The sequence below is a fragment of the Paramisgurnus dabryanus genome, chromosome 11, assembly GCF_030506205.2.
Source record: "Paramisgurnus dabryanus chromosome 11, PD_genome_1.1, whole genome shotgun sequence".
Classification (NCBI taxonomy): domain Eukaryota; kingdom Metazoa; phylum Chordata; class Actinopteri; order Cypriniformes; family Cobitidae; genus Paramisgurnus; species Paramisgurnus dabryanus.
Window position 1 is genome coordinate 32,580,878 of NC_133347.1, and position 21,832 is coordinate 32,602,709.

Below are 21,832 nucleotides of genomic sequence, written 5' to 3' on the forward strand. Positions count from 1 at the left end.
TTCGATTTGTGATACTAAACTTTCATTTTAAAGCCATTACCACTCAATGCAAATTTATTATGAGTGAAGACCCTTTGTCTTCTTATAGCTACTTACACCAAGCCACATCCTAACCCAGAAACCCCTTCCCCCAACTCCTGGATAGAGACACAAAAGCTCTCTTTCAGTTGAAGTGCAGGAAGAGTTTTGGGCTCGGTGGGAGGCATATGGGGTCAATGTTAAAGCCTGTCTTTGTGTGGGACCATTAACAATAAAATCACACTTCAGCCAGGTCTCCTCGACAGTGCCAGAAACATATCTGCATGACAAAAGGAAGGGGGTAGTTTGGGTCTGTCTCATCTACGACCATTGAGTGTTTCCTTTATAATGCTGGGAGGAAAGTCAATGTGATGGAATTTATCCCCCGAAACATCTCATCTCTACATTATACGCTATATCTCTGTTCTTAATTCTTATATCGTTTGTAAACCACACTTGGACAAAATGTTTTCTTATCCGTAAGTCAATTTGGATAAAACTGTCTGCTTACTAAATTCATTTAGATTACAAAGATATCCATAGTACATACTGTAGTTTTGTTTATCAGTGAATATCAGTGCATATAGGGACAAAGACATTGATTTACATACGAGTAAAAATAACATTTTGGAAATAGAAATACACTGAAAAAACATATACATAAATTCTGCTTAATAAGCATTGTCACATGTATTTATAACGTATTGATTAAATATATTTGGAAACATTTTAAATATTTACCAGGATTGTTTATTCAACACAGTAGTGTGTTATGATTTTTACCTTTGTCAATACAAAGGTATTTTTTAATGTTTGACATAAACATTTTTATGCATTGGTAAATATTTTCCTTTTGTTTGGAGTAAATATCTGTTACTATATCAGAGGTTAAGTTGGGTTTGTGTTTTGGGCGGTGCCAATTCTTTAAAAACCAATCACGGGCAGACCAAATGTTCTTTTCCTGTGATCGGCAGTAGCTGTAACCAATAAGCTTCGATAAAATTGATGACGTCAATTGATTGCAAGACGATCGGCCAATTGGAAGGAGAGAGGTGACAGAATATCGTCCGGAATCTTCAACCTGTCCGTCCAGTTCGATCGGCAACGGGAGCGGAGAAAGGAACGCGGAGAGCCCGAAGGCAGCAGCCCCCACCACCGCCGGCCCAGGTTACCATCTAGCACCGGGAAAACACACTAGAGAGCCACCGCCGGCTTTACCAACAGCGAAACACCATGAGCAGCGAGGCCGAGACACAGCAGCAGCCGCCGCAGCCTGCCGCCGACGCGGAGAGCCCGTCCAGCCCGGCGGCCGCAGCTACAGCGGGGGATAAGAAGGTCATCGGTAAGTCCGTTAGGGAAGAGGATCTAACTCTCTACGACCACGAGATTTATAGATGGAAATTCAACTTTACTTATTGGGAACTAGAAACGGGTCGCCGTTTGGCGGCTTTGCGAAATTTACCTCAGGATGTTCAGTCGCGTGGCCTTTTCTGTGTTATGTCTTTATTCAGCCGATCGACTTAATTTAATCATTTTTTTAACCGTTTGTTTATTTTGTGTAAAGTTTGCGTTATTATCTCTGTATTTAAGCCATTTCTCCGGTTAAGTTGTTAAACTCGTTCACCGCGTTCCATCACATCCGCGTGCGTAATGAAAACCCGCCATGATGCGAGTTCGCGGCCTGGCGGGGAACCTGAGGACACAAAACCGATATTTCTGCGTGATGACTTAACTATTCTCCAAAACACGACTATACGAACCACCGTTGCGGTTATTATGTTATATCAGCGTGGGTCGAATAGACCGTCGGATCCTTGAGCTTGGCCTTGATCGTGACGCTACACCGGTCATTATTAGAGCTCACTTTGGGTGAACGTACACGCCCTCGGGTTATACGAGGCCAACGGTCACGTTAAGAGCCACCAGTATTGTTTTCACACGCAATCAAATATTTTGAGTAGGTTTTGCGGGTTTACTATTACAAGCAAAGCAAGGTCCTCCTTTGTTCACTTGGGGCGTTCTGACACGTCGTGTATACGTGCCCTCGTGTGCGTAAACACCGAAGCAGTTACTTGAACACTCCGTCCGCAGAAATAAGACTAATATTGCACATTTAAGACGATCACTGTTTATACACGACCGCGTTGTGTGTTTTATCGGCCTCCCTCGTATAAAATGTCCGCCATGACGCGGTGATGATGGACGCGTCTTTTGTCTAAGCGGGGGCTACAGTCTGATTCCCTTCAGACGATTAACCAAAAACACCAATCACCGATTAACCATCCCCTGTAAACCGAGACACACTGCGTGTCCTGTGATGACGAGGAGGGTGAAGAAGATGATAATGGAGAAGCTGGACTGTTTGGCCTCGATCCAGCCACATGGCTCATGCTAGTCTGCTAACTGTAGCATCCCAACACTGTCACTTCCCACACACATGCGTCAACATAACAGTGACGCTTTGAACTAAAACCAAATTGGAGCCACTTTGAAGTTCACCTCACAAATAGCGTTGTATTGATACATGCATACGTCGTCTTATATATTTATATCTCAAACATTTGGCAAGTCTCGCGAGATTTACCGCTAGCTCTTTGTGTTTTATACCGTCATGCTATATTCTCGACTATATGATTTTGTCTTGATAACTCAGACCTATTTTTTTGTGCTTCATTCATTGATCAACATTTCACGTGACACAAGCAGAAGGTTATATAGACTAACGTTATGTGTTAACCATCAGACCTTTCATGGTTATCATGGAGGCTCTTCTGATAACAGCAGCTGCCCTGCATCAGTCTATTTAAAGCAACATAGTTGGAGGTTATAAATAGATGAGACAGAATGAACCGGAGAAGGATTGCTTTGAGAGAAACAGATGCACCAGCCTGTTAACAACAGGAATAAGCATTCAGGCTCTTTGAATGTGTTTGTGAGAAACCACAGATCTATCTAACACATTGTCATTCTCTGTTTTTAGCAACTAAAGTCCTGGGGACAGTAAAATGGTTCAATGTTAGGAATGGCTACGGTTTCATCAACAGGTAAGTTATTTTAATCCTCTCTGAAGACTTTTTGTTAATATATATAATGTGGGCCAAGTAACATCCGCAATCCTAATGTAACCATTTATTGAAATATTCAAGTTGTTTTTGGACCTTTGATGTTTTTTTCTGCGTCTGTCCTCATATTAACAGTTAAACTCCCCTGAATGTTTTGTAGGAATGACACCAAGGAAGACGTCTTTGTGCACCAGGTAATTCTTATTTGCCTTAATTGGCGATCATATAAAACAGACAATAGTGCCAACAGACGTGTTTGGGGAAAGTTTCTTATCGCTGGTATTCTTGTTTTCAGACCGCCATTAAGAAAAACAACCCAAGGAAATATCTCCGCAGCGTTGGGGATGGAGAGACTGTGGAGTTTGACGTTGTAGAGGGGGAGAAGGTGAGCTTCATGTGAAGTTTGATAAAAAAAATTGTTTAATATTAATGTCTGCATTCTTACACTGTATGAAAATGATCTAAAGACGGTTGAGGCTTTGGCATCACAAAGGATTTGAGTTATGTGAAATTAAATCTATTAGCCATCAATCTTTCACATTGTACTTGACGGTTACACAAAAACAAACATGCAGCACAACTTGTTTAGCCTCGGTGTACAAATGAATCATGTTTGTGTGTGCATACAAGGCATTTCACAAACAATCAATCAAACTGTATGGAAGGGTTAAAATTAGTTTTTTTTGTTTTTGTTATGTGATGGGAGGTCCTTTCCAAGAATTGCAAGAATTATATAAAACTTAATTTTCTTTACATACCTGGTAACCATATGTTATGGTCATATATTTATTAAATTGGCAGCCCACTCACTGTAAGTGTTTACTGAGTGCTTTTAGTCTGCCTTTCCAGACCAGACATGCATTGATTGAATAAAAAGATATGTGAGCGACGCTTTTTAAATCAAATCATTGCTCTGTTAGGGTGCTGAGGCAGCCAATGTTACAGGCCCGGGTGGCGTCCCCGTGCAGGGAAGCAAATATGCAGCTGACAGGAACCGGTACAGACGGTATCCACGCAGAAGGGGTCCCCCTCGCGACTACCAGGAGAACTACCAGAGCGACGGGGAGGGGGAGGTCAGAGAGAAGAGGGAGGAAGAGAGCGCCCCTGAAGGTGACATGCAGCAACAGCAGCGCAGACCCACCTACCCCGGCAGACGACGCTACCCACCGTACTTTGTGCGGAGGCGATTTGGCAGACGTCCCCCCTACAACAACACATCTCAGAGAGGAGAGATGACTGAGGTGAGCACTGTTACATTGAAATGATCAAATCAATCGCTGAGAGGTAAAGTGTACATTGGGTCATGTTTATTCATAAAATGTAGAGATTTTAATTGAAGTGCTGTTATTGTCTTCTAGGGTGGAGAAGGTGATGAGAACCAGGGTGGTACAGACCAGGGCAACAAACCAATGAGGCAGAACTACTACAGAGGCTTCCGACCAAGGTTCAGACAATGGTTTGCATGTTGTGCTCTCAGATATGAGACTGCAGCAGTGCAATGAACTATTTATTCATGATGTATTTGCTTTGATTTTGTTGGTTATGTGAAACATTGTTATTCGCTGAAAGAAAAACGTTCTATAGTATTAGCCGAAATGAAATTATGCTCCGCTTCTAACAAAGCAGCAAAGCACAATCATGACGTCTGTGTGCAAATACTTAAAATGACACACAAGTTCTGTGTGATGCTCTGTGTTTTCATGTCTCTAGCATCAGAGATCACGCTAACTAAAGTTCAAGTCCTCTGAAATGCAACAGGCTGTCAAATATAGTTGTTAATGTTCGTTGGGTTTGTTAGTAACTGAAGTGCAGTTTTCAGTAAAGCTGAACTGGTATGGTTGCAGGTGATGTCAGTGACACCCATTTTAAGCTTATTGACATTGCATGTTGTTTTCATTATTTACATAATTAATCGTAGGGCTGCAGAGTTACTGCATTACTTAACAACTATTTTGCATATTACAGTTTTCTGAAACTTTATTTAGATAAATACATGCATACATATATAATGTAAAGATAAATAGTTTAATGCCGTTTTTGGTTTCTAACCAGATGCATTCAGAATTTTCTATATCGGTTTCCGCTCTAAATTTTCATGTTGGTGCATGACTAGTTATTTGACCATAATTTTTCTTTACAAATACTTGCTAGTCTAATGCCAAAGTCTTTAAAACAATGTTTACATTAATGGTGTCTCTAAGCAACGCTGTTGTTATTTATCAGACATTAGTAAGTATTAATATCAAAACAACGTTCGAAGACTGACTGTTTGCTTTGTTCACATCACTGAAAATAAATCAAACCCTGTCTGATTATCTACATTTTCACTACCTTTGTCTTTGTACACAATGAGTTAACGGTGTCATCCTGTCTATTTCAGCAGGGGTCCCCCACGTCCCCGGCCAGCTCGGGAAGGGGAGGAGGATAAGGAGAACCAGGGCGAGGGAGGGCAGAGCCAAGAGCCACGTCAGCGTCGCTACCGCCGCAACTTCAACTACCGCCGCAGACGACCCCAGAACGGCAAGCCTCAGGACGGCAAGGACAACAAAGCAGCCGACGCATCAGCTGACAAGTCGGCCGCTCCCGAAGCCCAAGAGGGCGGTGCCGATTAACCGTCACCGGCTTCACCATCCGCACCATCTAGCCGGGTCGGTGCTTGTTCGCTTTCTGTATATCACGTGTCATTTGATTAAAGCAATGCTTATAAACCTCCTTCCAAAGGAAAGTTGTTGCGCTTATTTTAGGATCAATCTGAATTTTTTTTGTAAGATTTTCAGTGGTGTTGATATTTATCAATGATTAAAGGTTTGATGATGATGATGCAGTGTGTTTTGCTTCTGAGGAATGCTGGTCTTTACCACCTGCTAACACTTCTCTCTCTCTCTTCCTCTCTGTCTTTGCAGTTTTTTTTAAAGAAGAAACATCCAAGATCTGAGCAATAAGAAACAGATAGACTTGTCGATTGTCTAAGCTTGCAAAAATGCATTTCGACCAGATTACCACCGATTTGCCTGCAGACTCTATGCAGACCTGTTTTCTTTCCATTATTTTTATGTAACAGCTAAAAGTTTTGGGGAAACAGCAGACGTTTTTCTAAATCGGTCTTAAGTTTTTACACCAAATGGTTTTTAAAGTAATTTGATATCTGGTCAGTTTGACATTTTTAAATAACTTTTTATGTATCCAAACATGAATTTTAACAAAAGCAAGCTGAATAAAATCAGAAACATTTCCTGTAGTATGTCTTGTTTCTTCTCGCACACACACGCACGAACATAATTTCCAGTAAAAGTCATTGAACAGGCTGAAAGTCTTCAGACATTGGTCTCTTTTCGGAGACGCTCCATACGTTTGATGTTACACTCCATGGCTGTGCGGTTAGTGATCTGAGAGGCACAGTTAGCAGGAAACCAGCCTCTCTCCCCGTCTCTCATCCGCTCTCCGTGACACCAATCTACAGGAAGAGTCGACATATGATTATACAGGGCTTATGTTAATCAAAGATTAAGCCAAAAACACAGTAAAGGTGTATAAGATTATATGCAGGCTTAAACGTCAGTAACAGATTACCTGATGTTTTGTCTAAAATGTTGCAGCTGTCAGCCACACTGAGCCCAGGTTAAATAGTCTGCTTTAGTTTATAGATTACTAGGGATTGAATTTGAAATCTTCATGCTTACCGTCCACCTCCTGCAGCACAATGACCAACTCGGCCTGCTGTAGACTCAGTTCATCTGGGGTTTTGGGCATGTAGGCTTTAGTAGCTTCACACTGAGGCAAATCTGAAGAAACCGAACAGATAATGCATGCAATTTAATAAATATATATATATATATATATATATATTTCAGAAGACATGATTTTCTTAAGTGAGTCTGGTATGCTATTGACTCACCACCATTATTAGAGATGCGGTTGTTTTGTTTGAGATCACTGAGGGCTGTAATCCAGCGGGCTCGGTCCAGTCTACAAACACATTTCAACAGACAAATCCCATTTAAAACCAGACAATATTAACACATCTATTCAAATAGAAGAAAGGTGGTAACAGTAACACAAAATGCCTAAAACACCCATCTTAGTGTGTAATTTTAACTTGTCCACAAACATTGTGGTCTTGACAGACGTTTAGTTCTAATTCCTGCGTTTATGGACAATCCTATAAGGCCATGTGCACTGCGTTAAGCTTGTGTTTTAAAGAAATCTTCCAGATTCACAAGTGTTATGCACAGTTTCTGTTGGTTGTAGGCATATAAGCAGAGTGCCACCTGCTGGTCTCACCTGCTTTCTGCCACCAGTGTCATGTGATCAGTGCGCCCATCACTGTTAGGACTCATCAGCAGCTTCAGACTGAATTTCGAGTCGCTCATCTCCTCTTCTACACTCACATTCTTCACAGTGGCGTAGTCCAACACAACATAACTCTCCTCACTGAAGAATAAAACACAAACGGACCAAGCTTAATGTTTCCCAGTAAATAAAGTCATGTGATGTCAGGTTTATTAGCCAGGAATCGAGAGAAATGCAGATTCAATGGATTATGCTAAGCTATGCTAAAAGTGCTAGCGCCAGACCCGGAGATCAGCTGAATGGATTTCAAAACGGTAAGAATCAAAATGTTTAACTCAAGGGGAGCTAGACAATGAGCTTATTTTCAAAAAAGTGGAGTGTCCCTTTAAAGAGAAACAAAGTGCACACTGACCTCTTTCGCTTGGTGACGATGAGCACATCATTGAAGAGGAACAGGTAGTAGCTCTTGTAACTGAAGGCCTTTTTGAAGATGCTGAGATCTTCGGTGAACACAGCAAGCTCTCCACTTTTCTTCAGCCAGCGGGACGACGACACCAGCGGGAACGGCTGAAACATTTATACGTGAGGTGTAAGAGACTAAATTTAAAATAATAAAGATGTAGTATAAGAAGTATGCTAGTCGTGTCTAACAGTATTTTACTTCTGGTACAGCAATAAGGCCGCATTCGAGTAATGACCGGCTTTCCTCACATAAACCTCTGATCAAGAAGCGGTGGTTAGGGTTAATGTATCAACAACACATACCTTGATTTTACCAAACTCCATCTGTTTCTGGATGGTGTACATCTGCTCTGTTCTCTCCATCCTCCTGGCTCCATCATTACAGCTCTTCACCAGCTGTCACAACAAAATGTTTACACATTTATCCAAAACGACATACAGTACAGTACATCTACTGTACAGTACAGCTCATGACATGAAAATCGTACTGTACCTTACTGATAGCTTTTAAAGCCAAGCAGCCATCTGTATACGCTGGTGTATCTTTAGGGGTCTTCTGACAGATGGTCTGTGCAAAGACAGGGAAATATCATCACTACAACTGACTATACATTAAATAAAGCATCACAACAGAAACGACACAATGTGATAGCACAGATGCATACTAACAAGAGTTCACCTCAACATTACAGGAATTACTGTGTTTATGTAAAACTACCCACCATCATCTTCCACAGTGACGCATTAGTTACACACCGAATGCTTTGTGTTTATGTCTGAGGTTAGACAGAGTATGAACCCAACCCATGTGTCCATTTCATACTAATCAAAGTCAGAGAATTGAGCTGAACTCCATGTGCTGTTAAAGAGGAGAAATGGGTCTCTTACGTCCATCAGTAGAGGCAGACGGGTCACTCTCTGCATGGGTAAGATGAGGAAAGAGATCATGGGCAGACCGCCACACTCCTCACTGCTTTCAATCCGCTTCAGCGTCTCTCGAAATGCACTGTTACTTATGCTAAAAACACACAAATACACCACATCAGTCAATTTTATGTAACATTTGTGTGTCACACATGCACAGTTACATGCAACCTGCACTGTAAAAAAAGAAAGTTAAAACAACTTGGTTTTGCAAGTCAATTCAACATACAATGTTAAGCTGTGAATAGTTGACATAAAAAAAATGAAGTTAAACAGTTTCAACTTGGTTTTATTAGTTAAGTTAAAGTTGCATAAAAATATATGTTGATTTAACAAAAATGTTGCATTTTTAACAGTGTAGTAAAATGTATATTTGGTAAAATCTATAAAAGTTTTAAGGTGCATTGTGTAACTTTTAGAAGGAAAGGACAGAAATGCAATATAATCTACATAATTATATCTAATCTGTGTTGTATAAAGACCGATTCGATTACTTAGAATGAAATCTACTGATATTGATATACACCTACAGTTTTGCTTTTTATTCATTGTTTCAAATTATGTCATGAAATCCTAGAAGTGCAGAGAGTACAAACTGCAATTCTGATGTCATTGTGACCCAATTCAAAATAATCACACAATATGAGTTTTGATGGATATTTTTGCATCTTTTGATTACCAGGATATAATCTGACCCTATCATCTGCTGTTTTTAAACAATCGGTTGATGACCAATAGTGGGAAAAATGCTTTTATCTGCCGATACTGATTATACAGGGTTCCCACACCTTAGTTAACTTCGAATTCAAGGACCTTTCAAGGACTTTCCAGTTCCAATAACCTCAAATTCAAGGACTAAATGTGGGGACACATTTCAAGTGATAGCAAGGTTTCATCGTGTTACCTTTTAAGATACATTGTTACAGTTCCCTTTCGAGGGAACTCGCGCTGCGTCACTTCGGTGACACTTTGAGGACGCCTCCAGGGGTAAGTGTGTCTGAATGTGTATATCAAATTCAACCAATGGTGAGGCTTAACGACAAAGACAGGGTGACGCGGGAACCAGGAAGTATATCCATATCTAAAATATTGCAAAAGACGGCGTTTCAGGGACGCAGGAAGTATGACAAGGGAGACGCAGCGTCTCGTTCCCTACTCAGGGAACAACAATTACATACGTAACCAGAGACGTTTTCATGTGTCAAACAAAACTATGCAAAAAAGCATTTTGGTATGAATCAACATTCACATACAGAAGATAAAAGCATTTAAAGTGAACATTTTAGCACGTGTGCTTAAACGTCTAGAATTTTTATGATATTATCCTACACTACACAGGGAATAATATGGATTGTTTTTCTTGCATAAAATAGATTCAAGCACTTTCAATTACCCTGTATCTATGTATTTATATTTTCAAAAACTTACCAGGGCCTTGAATTTCTTCCCCCCCAGATTCACAAACCTTCAAGGATTTCAAAGACCCGTGGGAACCCTGATTATAGACCGATATATTGGTGGACCCCTAACAGGTCAATGACAAAACAAGCTCCTAAAAACTGTATTTAAAAAAAGTGTTTTAATAATGGATGCTATGCATATTTTTGAGTCAGGAACAATGTGTTTAAAAAGTTTTGTTTATTGAACATTTCAATACATTTTACAATATTTTTGATATCCTTATTTAAAAAGATGTCAGGTGGTACAACCAATCATTTTCTATTTGCAAGATAAGTTTTAATGCGCTTGAGTAAGTGAGATTGACATTTAAAATACTAATCCTGAAAATAGTTTGAAAGTGTAATAGTTTAAAAAAGTATAATAACATTATAGCTTGTAATTATTAAAACTAAAATGATTTAGTTTAATGCTTTTTATTTCTGGGGCATTCATAGCAGTTGCACCCTTTGACTTTCTGGTTGCACCAACTGACCTCTGCAATGATTTACATTTAACAGACTTCTACTGCGATATATGGTAAATGGACTGCATTTATATAGTGCTTTTAACAGACCTATGGCCATCCAAAGTGCTTTACACGTAAACCCACACTGACACAGGGAGAACATGCTAGCTCCAAACAGAAAGACCTCCTGACCTAGCCAGGGATATATATTTTAAATACAATTAAATTGTGTTTGAGAAAATAGCATTTTTTTGTTACCACCTGACACAAAGAGTGTACCAGCCTATTCATTACATAAAAGTAGCTATTTTTTTTTTATATTTGAGAGGAATCTACAAACTTTTTATTCAGCCATAAAGAGCATCTGGGGTTCACTAGATGATGCGATATAGTGTTTACTAGGGGTGTAACGATACATTGTGCGATTCTGCTTGCTATGCTTCTCAGTGAATTGTGGTGAAATATCCAAAAGCCAGATGACGCTTTTGTGCAGAAACTCAATATGGACCGCAGAAAAAGTACCATTACACAGGCAACTACAAGAAATGTATAGAGGGTATGCACGTGACGTCACCTTCGGCGAAAGTGACTGCGGTTACGCCCACTGAGTGACAAAACACAGAACGGCAGAATTTGTGTACAGTGTGAAATCAGGGAAAAAACTGGGAAAATGCTGTTGTGCGATAAACTGTACAGACAGATTTAACAAGAATTCGGAGCTATCCTTTTACAAACTGCCAAAAACACAGAAAAGAGAAGTAATAGATTGTTCATGACAATGTCCACTGACCACAGTTGGGTTGACAAGTTCCTAGGTGGACACTACTTAAGTATTTTACTTTCTACTTAAAGGTATGTTTACAAGTATTTTTATCAGTGTTTTTCTTTGGGAACAATTCCAAAGCATATTATCATAATTTTTACTCTATTACATTTTATAAATACAAGTTTTTGTTTTACATTTAATATTTAAGTACATTAACATACTTTTACTCAAGTATAAGTAGCCTACACAATTTTAAAGTAACTAGGTATTAAATTAATTTTAATATGCAATATTAAAGAATACACGTATGATTTTGTTGAATGTTTGCCACTCAACAGGGCGTGCTTCGGCATGGTCACATGGAAAAGTGACATCAATGCATCCATTTGCTGTTCTTCAAACACAGCGGCCCCCAACTGAAAATGTTAGGGGCGCAACCAAAAAATTTAGGGGCACACACCGTAAATCAACATGCTAATCAAATAATGACATTTCTACAAATGTCCATTGTATTACTAATAAATACTTTGATGATAGATGCAGAAAATACAATGTGCTGTTTCAAATTCAGTGACACATCACAAAAAAAGGTCAAATTTCCTGGTCGCACATGTGCGACTGGATGTAAAATTCAGTGGCACACTCTCAAATTTTGGTGGCAGTCTGGAGCCCTGTTATTAAAATGATTAGGACTTGATCAAATAGCTATTTTTTTTAGTTTTTGATTTATCCTACCATCCCAACAAATACTGACATTTGTAAAATTTGTTTATAGGAAAGGTTTCGAACATAAAATAATGCTGAAGTATTTTATTTGGAATTTTTTATAATTTAAACACCATTTTGAACAGTTGTCAAAGTAATAATATGTACGGATAGTTGGCATGCAGCATTTTACAAGTTTGAGATACCAAAACAAAAATGAGTATTTATGATTAAAAAAATACTAAAAATGTATTTTGAGCTAAAACTTCAGATACGTACTCTGGGGACACCAAAGATTTATTTTACATCTTAAAAAATGTAAAAAAAAAATGTCTTGTAAAATATGCCCTTTAAGTATTTTGTTTATATATATATATATATATATATATATATATATATATATATATTCACAATTAGAGAGACTGTGGGGTGATACATTAAACATCTAAGCCGTACCGGTCAATGTAACACAGAAGCTTCTCTGCCTATTTTACAGAAAGTTTCTGGGACCAAAGTGCTGTGTGAATGAGGTTAGTGAGTTGTGTGCTAGTCATTTTGATATTAACCAAACATATGGAGATATGTGAATGCAGTGATAGTGATCAGTGTACTCTTACAGGAGTTTCTGGAGGGTTCTCTGCTGAAAGGTCTCATTCGAGCAGTAGACAATATAAGGTCTGAAGTGTTGAATGGCGTGCGACTGCATGATGTCACTGATGTCCTCGATAAAAGGGTGATTGTGGTGACGATTCTCCAGCTCCTCAAAAAATCTAAAACACATTGAAACATGATCCATACGATTAAAAACAAGTTTCCTCCCGTTCTCCTTCTAATTTGAGTACCCTTCTGTTTAAAGCGTAACTAAACCCCTGGTCAGAGCCTGACTCCACCCACTGCAATATTTGAAAAATGCAAGAAAAGTGGGCAGATCCCAACGGAGATAGAGGGGACGAACTAAGCTCGTATCAAGTGTGTGGTGAGATCGTAACAAGGGCGTGGTGAGCTTGAACCTGCTTACGTCACGAGTTATTTCTTGGACCCTCCATCCAATAGGAAAATTCAACTGCAGTAGCCACCGTTCAACCTGAAGAGAGCAGCACTCAGACGTTTTTACACCATATATTGTAGTATTGAAACACTTTATATCCAAATGTCAAAAAACTTACTAAAATCAATGAACAGCACTAATAAAGCATCATTCTTACAGATCATTAACTAAAAAAAGTTGGTTTAGGGTTTAGTTACTCTTTAAAGAGGTTGAAGAAATCAATGCTGAGAGTATATTTGAAGTTATCTTGGATGTTAGTGATTTTTAATAAAAGCTAAAATCATTTTCATGTCCCAGAAAATATTTTTTTATGTATGCACACACCGTAAATTCATTTCTTTACATGTCAAGCATTACAGATGTGTGTTGAATGTAAAGCTGTTTTAGCTGTTGACTAATTTCTCACCAGAAGGGGGCGCACAAACATCACATCATTATCATGAGGTTTTGTTTTTGTTTGTGGTAACTCAATCCAGCTCTATACACTAAAGTATATATTAATATTAAAATGAAGGCGTGTGCGTCTATGGCACCATTTCCTGGCCCAGCACTCGCTCAAAATGGCCCTGCGATGACACACCTGTTTGACTTTAACCAGCACCATCACATGACTTCAACTTCATCTGATTTAAGAAGAACAACTGGTCATTCGTTTGGGTTAGGCTGTAGTCATGTGACTACATTTGTGCTCTTTTTGTAATACATGAAGTTTCATTTTACCTCGAGCTGTATGCATACCATAGTGTTTCTCTTTAATAAAGGGAACATCAAAGGGAACTCCCAAACAGGCTGGATTCACTCCCACAATCCAGCTAATTGTTCCATAAACAAGACTGAACGACGGGACAGTTTCTGAAAAGAGCTTTACTTCAGCACACCGAGTGCTTTTATTATGCAGATGGATATACGTACAGAGTTTCTAGGAATTGGGAGGAAAGTTTCATTGTAAACGTGTGAAAGACCCTGCTGTGAGAAACATGAACCAAAGCACTAGCAACCCGTTGAACCAGTTTAACCAGCGAGTTTAAACACGTCCAGCAATGCCGTAACATGCTGTAAACCTGATCCAGGTCTGATAATAACTCACATTACAGTCATCTCTGAACAAACACATCAACGGTTAATGATACAGAGATGTCACCAATCAAAATGACTTGAAATAATAAACAGACACAACACCGTATAAAGATCATACCAACAATGAGCTGAGAAGATACTGAGATTAAAGAGAAGAAACAAGAGAGACTTTTTCATTTATCTGTACACAAACCTGGACAGTGGGCCTAATATATCGCTTAAAGCCCTCCATACAGTATATAACCCATATATCTCAATACAGAAGAGCTTAAACAAAATGTTTTATACCGTTTGCTGACATCCAGGATGACAGAAATGTTTGAGAAGAGATGATGATGTTCTGTAGCGTTCATGGTCTTCTTGAGCTCTGCGTTGTCTTTAAAATGCCGGACCAGGATGCTGAGACTGTGCTGGTATGAATATTCTGATGTGATGATTTCAAAGATGGCCTGCACAAATACAGAGATAATGACAACAATGAAGAATAAATAAACAGACTGTACTGAAAGTGAACGTGTCTTCCCAGAGTGCAATTATGCACAAACAAGTGCAGGGACATCCAATCCATCATAAGTAATAAAACAGGAGTCTCCATTCAACAGCGTCACCAACACCTCCAATCCTAAAGTTGCTCTGATTCAGATTTAAGCCGATCTTAGATGTTCAGTAACTATGATGATTACATTTTGAACACATTAAAGGGATAGTTCACCCAAACATGACAATTACCTCAATTTACTCACCCTCAAGCCATGTCAATCATCTTTCAGACAAACATATTTGAAGTTATTTTATTAAATGTCCTTCATGTGCACTTCAGGTATACGATACCTCCGAGTTGTCCTAGACGCAAAGCAGCACGGCGATTCGCCGTGCTGCTTTGCGTCTAGGACAACTCGGAGGTATCGTATACCTGAAGTGCACATTAAATAGCACTTAGATAACGTCTACTTCAATGTTAAACTATGTGAGTGGCACGACAGGTATTTGAGTGCCGCCGCCGGTATGCGTACAGTCACAGAAAATAATCTCGTCCCGAGCAGGGATGGGTCTGAAAGTTTCAAGTGTGCCTCGGACACAGGTCAAATATAACAAAAGCGGAATCGGGTCTCAGGTAATTTAAAATGAATGTGTTTTTTTGCAAAACGAACCTAAGACTATTTTTTGAGTCCTTTTCCCCGGGGTTTCTTTCTGTTTGACTGGTGCGTTTGGGGATGCAGACTGCACACACGGTGCCATTACATTTGGGTTCAAAGAAATTGACACTGGTTCGGGTCGGATTTGGGTCTACTTTTGGGTCGGGTCTTTCTTTAAAAAAATGATTTATGCATGTCGGGTTGGGGTATTAAGTGATTCAGGCCATTTCAGGTCAGGTACAATTCTTTGGACCAGAGAATACTTGAAGGTGAATAATCATGGGGTTATTTTCATGTTTGGATGAACTATGCCTTTAAGACCCATTATTGTCAGATCATTTCTTACGACTGAAGATAGGATGTGGTTTCTATAATGTGGTTGCTCTAAGATCATTGGGATATTAGCATTACACACTCAATCCCACAAAGATGAAGGCTTTCACTACTGCGTGACCAGACTTCCATTAATCAAAGTGTTTAAATCCATAATGAACTTCTTCTTCAGATAAACTGGAGCTTGATGGAACTCAGAAATCAATAAAGTGACCTCAAGCACCATCAGCATCTACTGAGAAGCAATGAAGCTCTACAGCACATGGTTACAGATCGTGGCATCTATATGGAATGTACTCTATAGGAAAGATCTACAATACAGCCTGATTTAAATCCTCAGGAGTCGTCAGATGTCTGGGTGTGTCTGTGTGGAGTGTGCACAAGCTGGACTTTAGTATTTACACAGCACTTGATGACAAAACCACTGATAATGACATACATGAAAGAGCTTCACTTTATAACGTCGCTCCTCTAACATATATGAGAAATCCACACACCACCAGAATTAAAGCACTCGATCTAATGAATGATACATTACATAAATACAGTACAGTACATGTGTGATCAGCATTAAGTGTTGTAGTCAATGATTAAAGTACACATCTTGAAACATGACGTCTTTTATGTCTGACCAAGGTTCAATCCAAACTGAAAGCAAAGTTTTACATACACCTGCCAATCACAGATATGTAATATTAGATTATTTATAACTGTGTAATATGATTTAGGAACTTGAAGGAATAGGTAACTAATAAATGAAAATTCTGTCATCATTTTGTTACAAACCTGTATAAATGTCTTTGAGCACAAATGAAGAGATTTTGAAGAATGTTTGTAACAATGCAGATCTGAGGCACCATTGATTTCTACAATAGGAAATGACAACTCTATAGAAGTGAATGGTGCCCCAGCCCCCAGACCAGTTTGGTTGTTAAAGGTGCCGTAGAATGTAAAACTGGATTTACTTTGGCATAGACCAGGCGCGGTAGAGGCGGCAAGCATGGGTGATTTACATGTTAAGTCAATGCAAAGACGCGATTACACGCAGAATATTATCCTGCAGCGTGGTAGGCACGCAAGGCGCGGCCCGTGCGAATTGAGCATTGCGGCGGGAAACGTGCAAGTTGAAAAATCTGAACTTTGGCAGATTTCTGCACCGCGTAAATCAATCAGGACCTTGCTGTAGTAGTGACGTGATTACAGGAAGCAAATGGAGTGGCGGAGTCTCAGTGGAGTCACAGAAGCCCCTCCCATGACGCAAATTTCCACGTGAATTTCTCGAATGACTAAAATTTTACGCGCGAATGAAGCCAGTGAACTCAAATGATCAAGCGTCCAACTACACGCGAATAGCGAGTTTTTGCTGCCTCTACCGTGGCTGGTGTAAACGCAACATAAGAGTTCTGTATATGGTAATGACATATCGTAAACCTCAAACACAATTGTTTCCTCCTTCTTATGTAAACCTTGTGCATGCAAGAGACTGCTGGAAAACAGACCAATCTTAACATAACACCAACTGTGACGTTTAGGGGTGGCACGGTTCACAAAGCCCACGGTTCGGTTCGTATCACGGTTTTCAGTTCTGCACGTTTCTTGTTGTTGTTTTTTCTTTTAATCGTTAACACTCCAGAAATTTACTTCAGCATATGATATACAGCTTAATTATACACAATTTAGGATACAAATTTGACGTGCACACCGCCAAGCCACACACACAGAGCTACTGAAGGAGCTGCTCTGAGAAACAGCCAATCAGAGCAGAGCTCAACATTATTTTTCATGAACATTTCAAATAAGGTAATAATAGACCATTTCATCCTGGGGGAAAATTTTGGCACTTAATAAAGCCAGATACCTTCTATGTAAATATCAGAGAACAATTTAATATATTATTTTAATCTTTGGCACCTTTAATATTTTCCAAAATATCTTTATTTGTGTTCAGAAGCACAAAGAAATGTATACAGGCTGGCTACAGCCTGAGTGTGCGTAAATGATGACAGAATCTATATTTTTGGCTGAATTATTCTTTAAAAAAAAAGGTTTTGGGGCGACTGTAATTCAGACAGGTACAGAAGAAGGACTATACATTAAATGTAAGAAATTAATACTTGACACACTTACTTCTTGTCTTTTGCGTTCCTCAGGGGTAATGATGTCCAAAATGCCCATCTCCTTCACCTGAGGAAAACAGATGAGGATCTGTATAAAACCTAAGCTCACATTCATTCAATGTTGAGTATGGTTTGTGTTTGTATTTCACCACGCTTACAAGACGTCCTTCAGACAGACAGACAGACTCACCGGCTGTAACTGACTCCATGTCATATAAGATGCCCTGTAGTTCTTCACCACAATGCCCTGATCCGGATCTGGAGGTTCAGTCGGAGAAAACTCATCCTCTTCTGTGCTCAGGTTATTGTTCAGACCTCTCTCTTTGATGTCCTGATAGAAGCGTGGGTCTGTGACAACAACAATGACAATGTTCTGCCTATGTTTTATTCAAATAAGAAAGCATTTAATGAAGAGTGAAGAACAAACCGTCTTTAAATGATCCTGTTTGTTTTCTGTTCCTTATCCTGCCCAATGTTCTCTGTGGTAAATGCACACATGTAGTGTTAGAAACTCAACAATGATAACATCTGAGGAAATAACTGAGATCTTAATGGACAGTTTAACATTAGAAGTCTTAGATGTGACACTTGCCTTGCTTACTGATTTTGCTTTGTTTGGTTGTTTTGTGCTGACCACCTTCTCCTCACTAACAGGCGCCAGAAGATCAGGTTTGTCTTCGAACGCATCAAGATTCAGACTGGTGACCGCAGCCCGGTAAGATTGATTTCGGCGGTTTCTTCTCAGCGAGAAGCCGTCACTTCCGTCGCTGTCGTAGTCCTCCCAGGACACGTCTGGGACGGGCAGGGTCACCACAGTGGTGTGATGGCGGTGTTTTGGGCGGCTGGAAACCGCCAGGTTTTTGGGAATGAGCTGCTGCGTGCCCAGCTTACGGGAAGCTTCGCTTTGTGTACTGAGAACCACAGGTTTCCTCTCATCCTCCGGCGAACTCACTCTGGACAGATCGATGTTGGAAGTCGAACGTACGGACGGTTGTTCCAGCTTAAGGGTGGAGGAGAAGCGGCTTTCCGAAAGAAGGAGAGTTTGGTCATCCATGGACTGTCTGTGAGACATGGCACCTGGTTGCTTCTTCAGCTGGTCACTTCAGAAACATCGGCTTGAGGCTCCTAGGAGTCCACTTTCCACAACAGACACAGGTTTATAAACTGTGAGGCTGCGACACAAACATTTACCATCTTTTACAGCTGATCTGATTGAATGAAGGGTTGCCATGTAATATATTCACTACATCTGCATTGTAAATGTTTTTTTCAGAGCTAATAAGGCAATTTCATGGGGATAATCCATGCAATTGACATTATTCTCAATAATAAAGATCCATAATGAGAACACTAACAGTTAAATGATCAAAATAAAAGCACAGCAAATTATATGTATGAATTACTATTTAAAAATTATGCAACTTTTATTTACTGTCTTTATATTAACCATTACAATCATACAGACAATTTTTGACAGGTAGTAATGTTGATGTACGCTTCAAGAAAAATCTCCAATAATACAATGAATTTCATTATACATTTGAAATAAATTATTTTACGGTTAATCACAGTAATAAGACGCAATGTTTTCTGCAAGGGTGGGGATCTTGACTATGACAAAAACAGCATCACAATGCAAAATACTTAATACAACAGACTTCTGTATTTTCTGTTCATTTACCCTGGCCCAACTAATATGAGTTTGTATGTTTGTTATGAATGTGAATCATCTTCAGCACGTCTTATTTCTGTCAGGTATATTTCCAGGAAACAGATCTGCTGGACGTGAGTGTAAATCTACTCATTCATTCACACACCAGCATTATAACTACACCCGACTGAAGTATGACAAAAATCACCCGCACTTGTTAAAGGGTGTTTGTTTAGTATAAGAGGACATTTGTTTGTGTCTAATTAAACAACAATTAAACACTTGACGCGCCTTTCGAAATTTGGTATCAACTGTAACTGTCACTTATATTCACGCTGTAATCTTAACTGTGTAAAACGTCAACCATGATTGTGCCTTAAAGAAGTCGGTCTAAACAAACTCGGTTGTATTCAGGCCGGAGATATTAGCATGTAACTCATTCACTAAACTCACCTTGATAAACAAACTCACGACAATACAGACAAACTTTAAATAAAAAAGAGCATTTAAAGGTCACACATGAAAACTGAAATATCTTACCTGTTTAATATGACATGCAGACAGATGTATAGATGTCAGATCAATCTGTGTCTGTTACTCGACATGTTTTCAGAAGATTTGAGCAGAATATCACATTCCTTCTCAGCGCGGTACGTCACTACAGGTGAGCCACGCCTACCGACCGCTGCACTTCACATTTTCACAAAGTTTCATTTATTTTATATACACACATATTTTTTTCATGTTACAAATGTTTAATCAGAACCATGGACATGTACAATATTTTCTTTTTCTGTTATTTTATGTTCTATGTTGTTTTGATTTCCGGGACATTAGATTGTGGCATACTGCGCCATCTGCTGGTGCAGTACGGTACCTGCATTGACACTTTTGAAGTTCCCTAACGTCCTATATTTAGGTTTAAATAAAACCTAATTGACATTAAAAATCATTTAAGCTTATTGTTTTTTTTGCACCGAGTTTAAATATTATGCAGTAAAGTAAAGTGTAAAGTGTTTAAAATCACAGCAGATTTAATTAAATATATATAATTTTCCACCCTCTCACACTGGTTTTAACTAATAGCAACGATGAAATATATTTTATTTTGTATTATAATTTTTTCCCATATACTGTCATTCTTGTTTTTTAATAATTAATTTATGTAACTTTGTATTTTTTATTAGTATCCCTCATACACTCTGTTCTATCAAATTATTCTACATTGTAATATGATTTGATGTGTAATATAACTTGATGTTATGTGCAATATTCAATAAAAAGTTTAAATATGAATACATTGTTTAATATTGCTGGTATTAATTATATATTTTGTATTTCTCCTTGTTTATTGGTGTACCAACAACCTTTGATTTCAAATGAGTTAAAGGGGACATATCACAAGACTTTTTTAAGATGTCAAATAAATCTTTGGTGTCCCCAAAGTATGTATGTGAAGTTTTAGCTCAAAATATCATATAGATAATTTATTATAGCATGTTAAAATTACCACTTTGTAGGAGTTAGCAAAAAATTAGCTGTTTTTGTGTGTGTCCTTTTAAATGCAAATGAGCTGATCTCTGCACTAAATGGCAGTGCCGTGGTTGGATAGTGCAGATAAAGGAGCTGTATTATATCTGTATAATTTCAACAATGAATCTAATAGCACATATTTTACTATTCAATATGGGTAACATTTTGGAAGATGGACTCATTTTTGGTAACAGGACTGAAAATAACAGGACTTTTAAGCATAAATTTTGCAAATTTATGAAATATAGTTGCACAGTGTATATGTGCTAATAACACTGAGCAAACTGTAGTGATTTACCAAACATTAATATTTTAAAAATAAACAGATAACATCAAAGAAATAATATAGGTAACAAGGCTGTAAATTAGGATTGACTCTCGCAGTTAAATATCACAAAAAATACAAAAAATAAAATAAAATAAGAGAAAATTGTAACACTTTACAATAAGGTTGTATTTGTTTACATTCGTTAACGCAACATGAACTAACATGAATAACTTTATGGACATTAAGTAACAATAACAAGAATACATACACATTGTTTGTTTATGTTAGCTAATGCATTTAGTAATGTTTACTAATACACGCTTATTGTAAAGTGTTACCGCCTTTAGAAGATCCAGATGATGTGACTTCCTGTTGAAAGCGTGACTTAATATTACAAGTTTAACAAGACTAAGTGAAATCCTGAGGTCATGACTAAAATATATATATATTCTAAAATATTACGATTTTTAAATGATAAAAATATTAAAAGATGATATATGGAACTCAAAAAATGAATTTATGCTTTATATTTAATG

At 38.5% G+C, this 21,832-nt stretch overlaps 2 protein-coding genes across 5 annotated transcripts; one reads left to right on the forward strand and one right to left on the reverse strand.

The window, feature by feature from the left end:
- The first annotated feature begins 1,098 nt into the window (after nucleotides 1-1,098).
- Nucleotides 1,099-6,311, forward strand: ybx1 (Y box binding protein 1). Of its 2 annotated transcripts, none has more exons than XM_065247826.2 (8): nucleotides 1,099-1,360; nucleotides 2,999-3,062; nucleotides 3,241-3,274; nucleotides 3,376-3,465; nucleotides 4,001-4,321; nucleotides 4,439-4,524; nucleotides 5,464-5,728; nucleotides 5,984-6,311. In XM_065247826.2, exons 1-7 carry the CDS (start codon nucleotides 1,252-1,254, stop codon nucleotides 5,690-5,692), a joined length of 933 nt encoding a protein of 310 aa, XP_065103898.1. In that variant the 5' UTR covers nucleotides 1,099-1,251; the 3' UTR covers nucleotides 5,693-5,728; nucleotides 5,984-6,311. The 2 variants fall into 2 exon arrangements, with proteins under 2 accessions (XP_065103898.1, XP_065103897.1); XM_065247825.2 differs by having other exon boundaries at nucleotides 1,100-1,360; nucleotides 5,461-5,728.
- An 83-nt stretch (nucleotides 6,312-6,394) lies between these two features.
- arhgef16 (Rho guanine nucleotide exchange factor (GEF) 16) lies at nucleotides 6,395-20,164 on the reverse strand. 3 transcript variants are annotated; one of them, XM_065247821.2, is made up of 15 exons: nucleotides 20,036-20,164; nucleotides 18,437-19,016; nucleotides 18,272-18,323; nucleotides 18,035-18,192; nucleotides 17,855-17,911; nucleotides 14,547-14,707; nucleotides 12,751-12,903; nucleotides 8,721-8,850; nucleotides 8,326-8,400; nucleotides 8,136-8,228; nucleotides 7,783-7,937; nucleotides 7,362-7,511; nucleotides 6,976-7,046; nucleotides 6,761-6,871; nucleotides 6,395-6,534 (listed from the first exon to the last, which is right to left on the reverse strand). In XM_065247821.2, exons 2-15 carry the CDS (start codon nucleotides 18,914-18,916, stop codon nucleotides 6,395-6,397), a joined length of 1,986 nt encoding a protein of 661 aa, XP_065103893.1. In that variant the 5' UTR covers nucleotides 18,917-19,016; nucleotides 20,036-20,164. The 3 variants fall into 3 exon arrangements, with proteins under 3 accessions (XP_065103893.1, XP_065103895.1, XP_065103894.1); XM_065247823.2 differs by having other exon boundaries at nucleotides 6,761-6,862; nucleotides 20,036-20,163; XM_065247822.2 differs by having other exon boundaries at nucleotides 18,437-18,980; nucleotides 20,036-20,146.
- Between the last annotated feature and the right edge of the window lie 1,668 nt (nucleotides 20,165-21,832).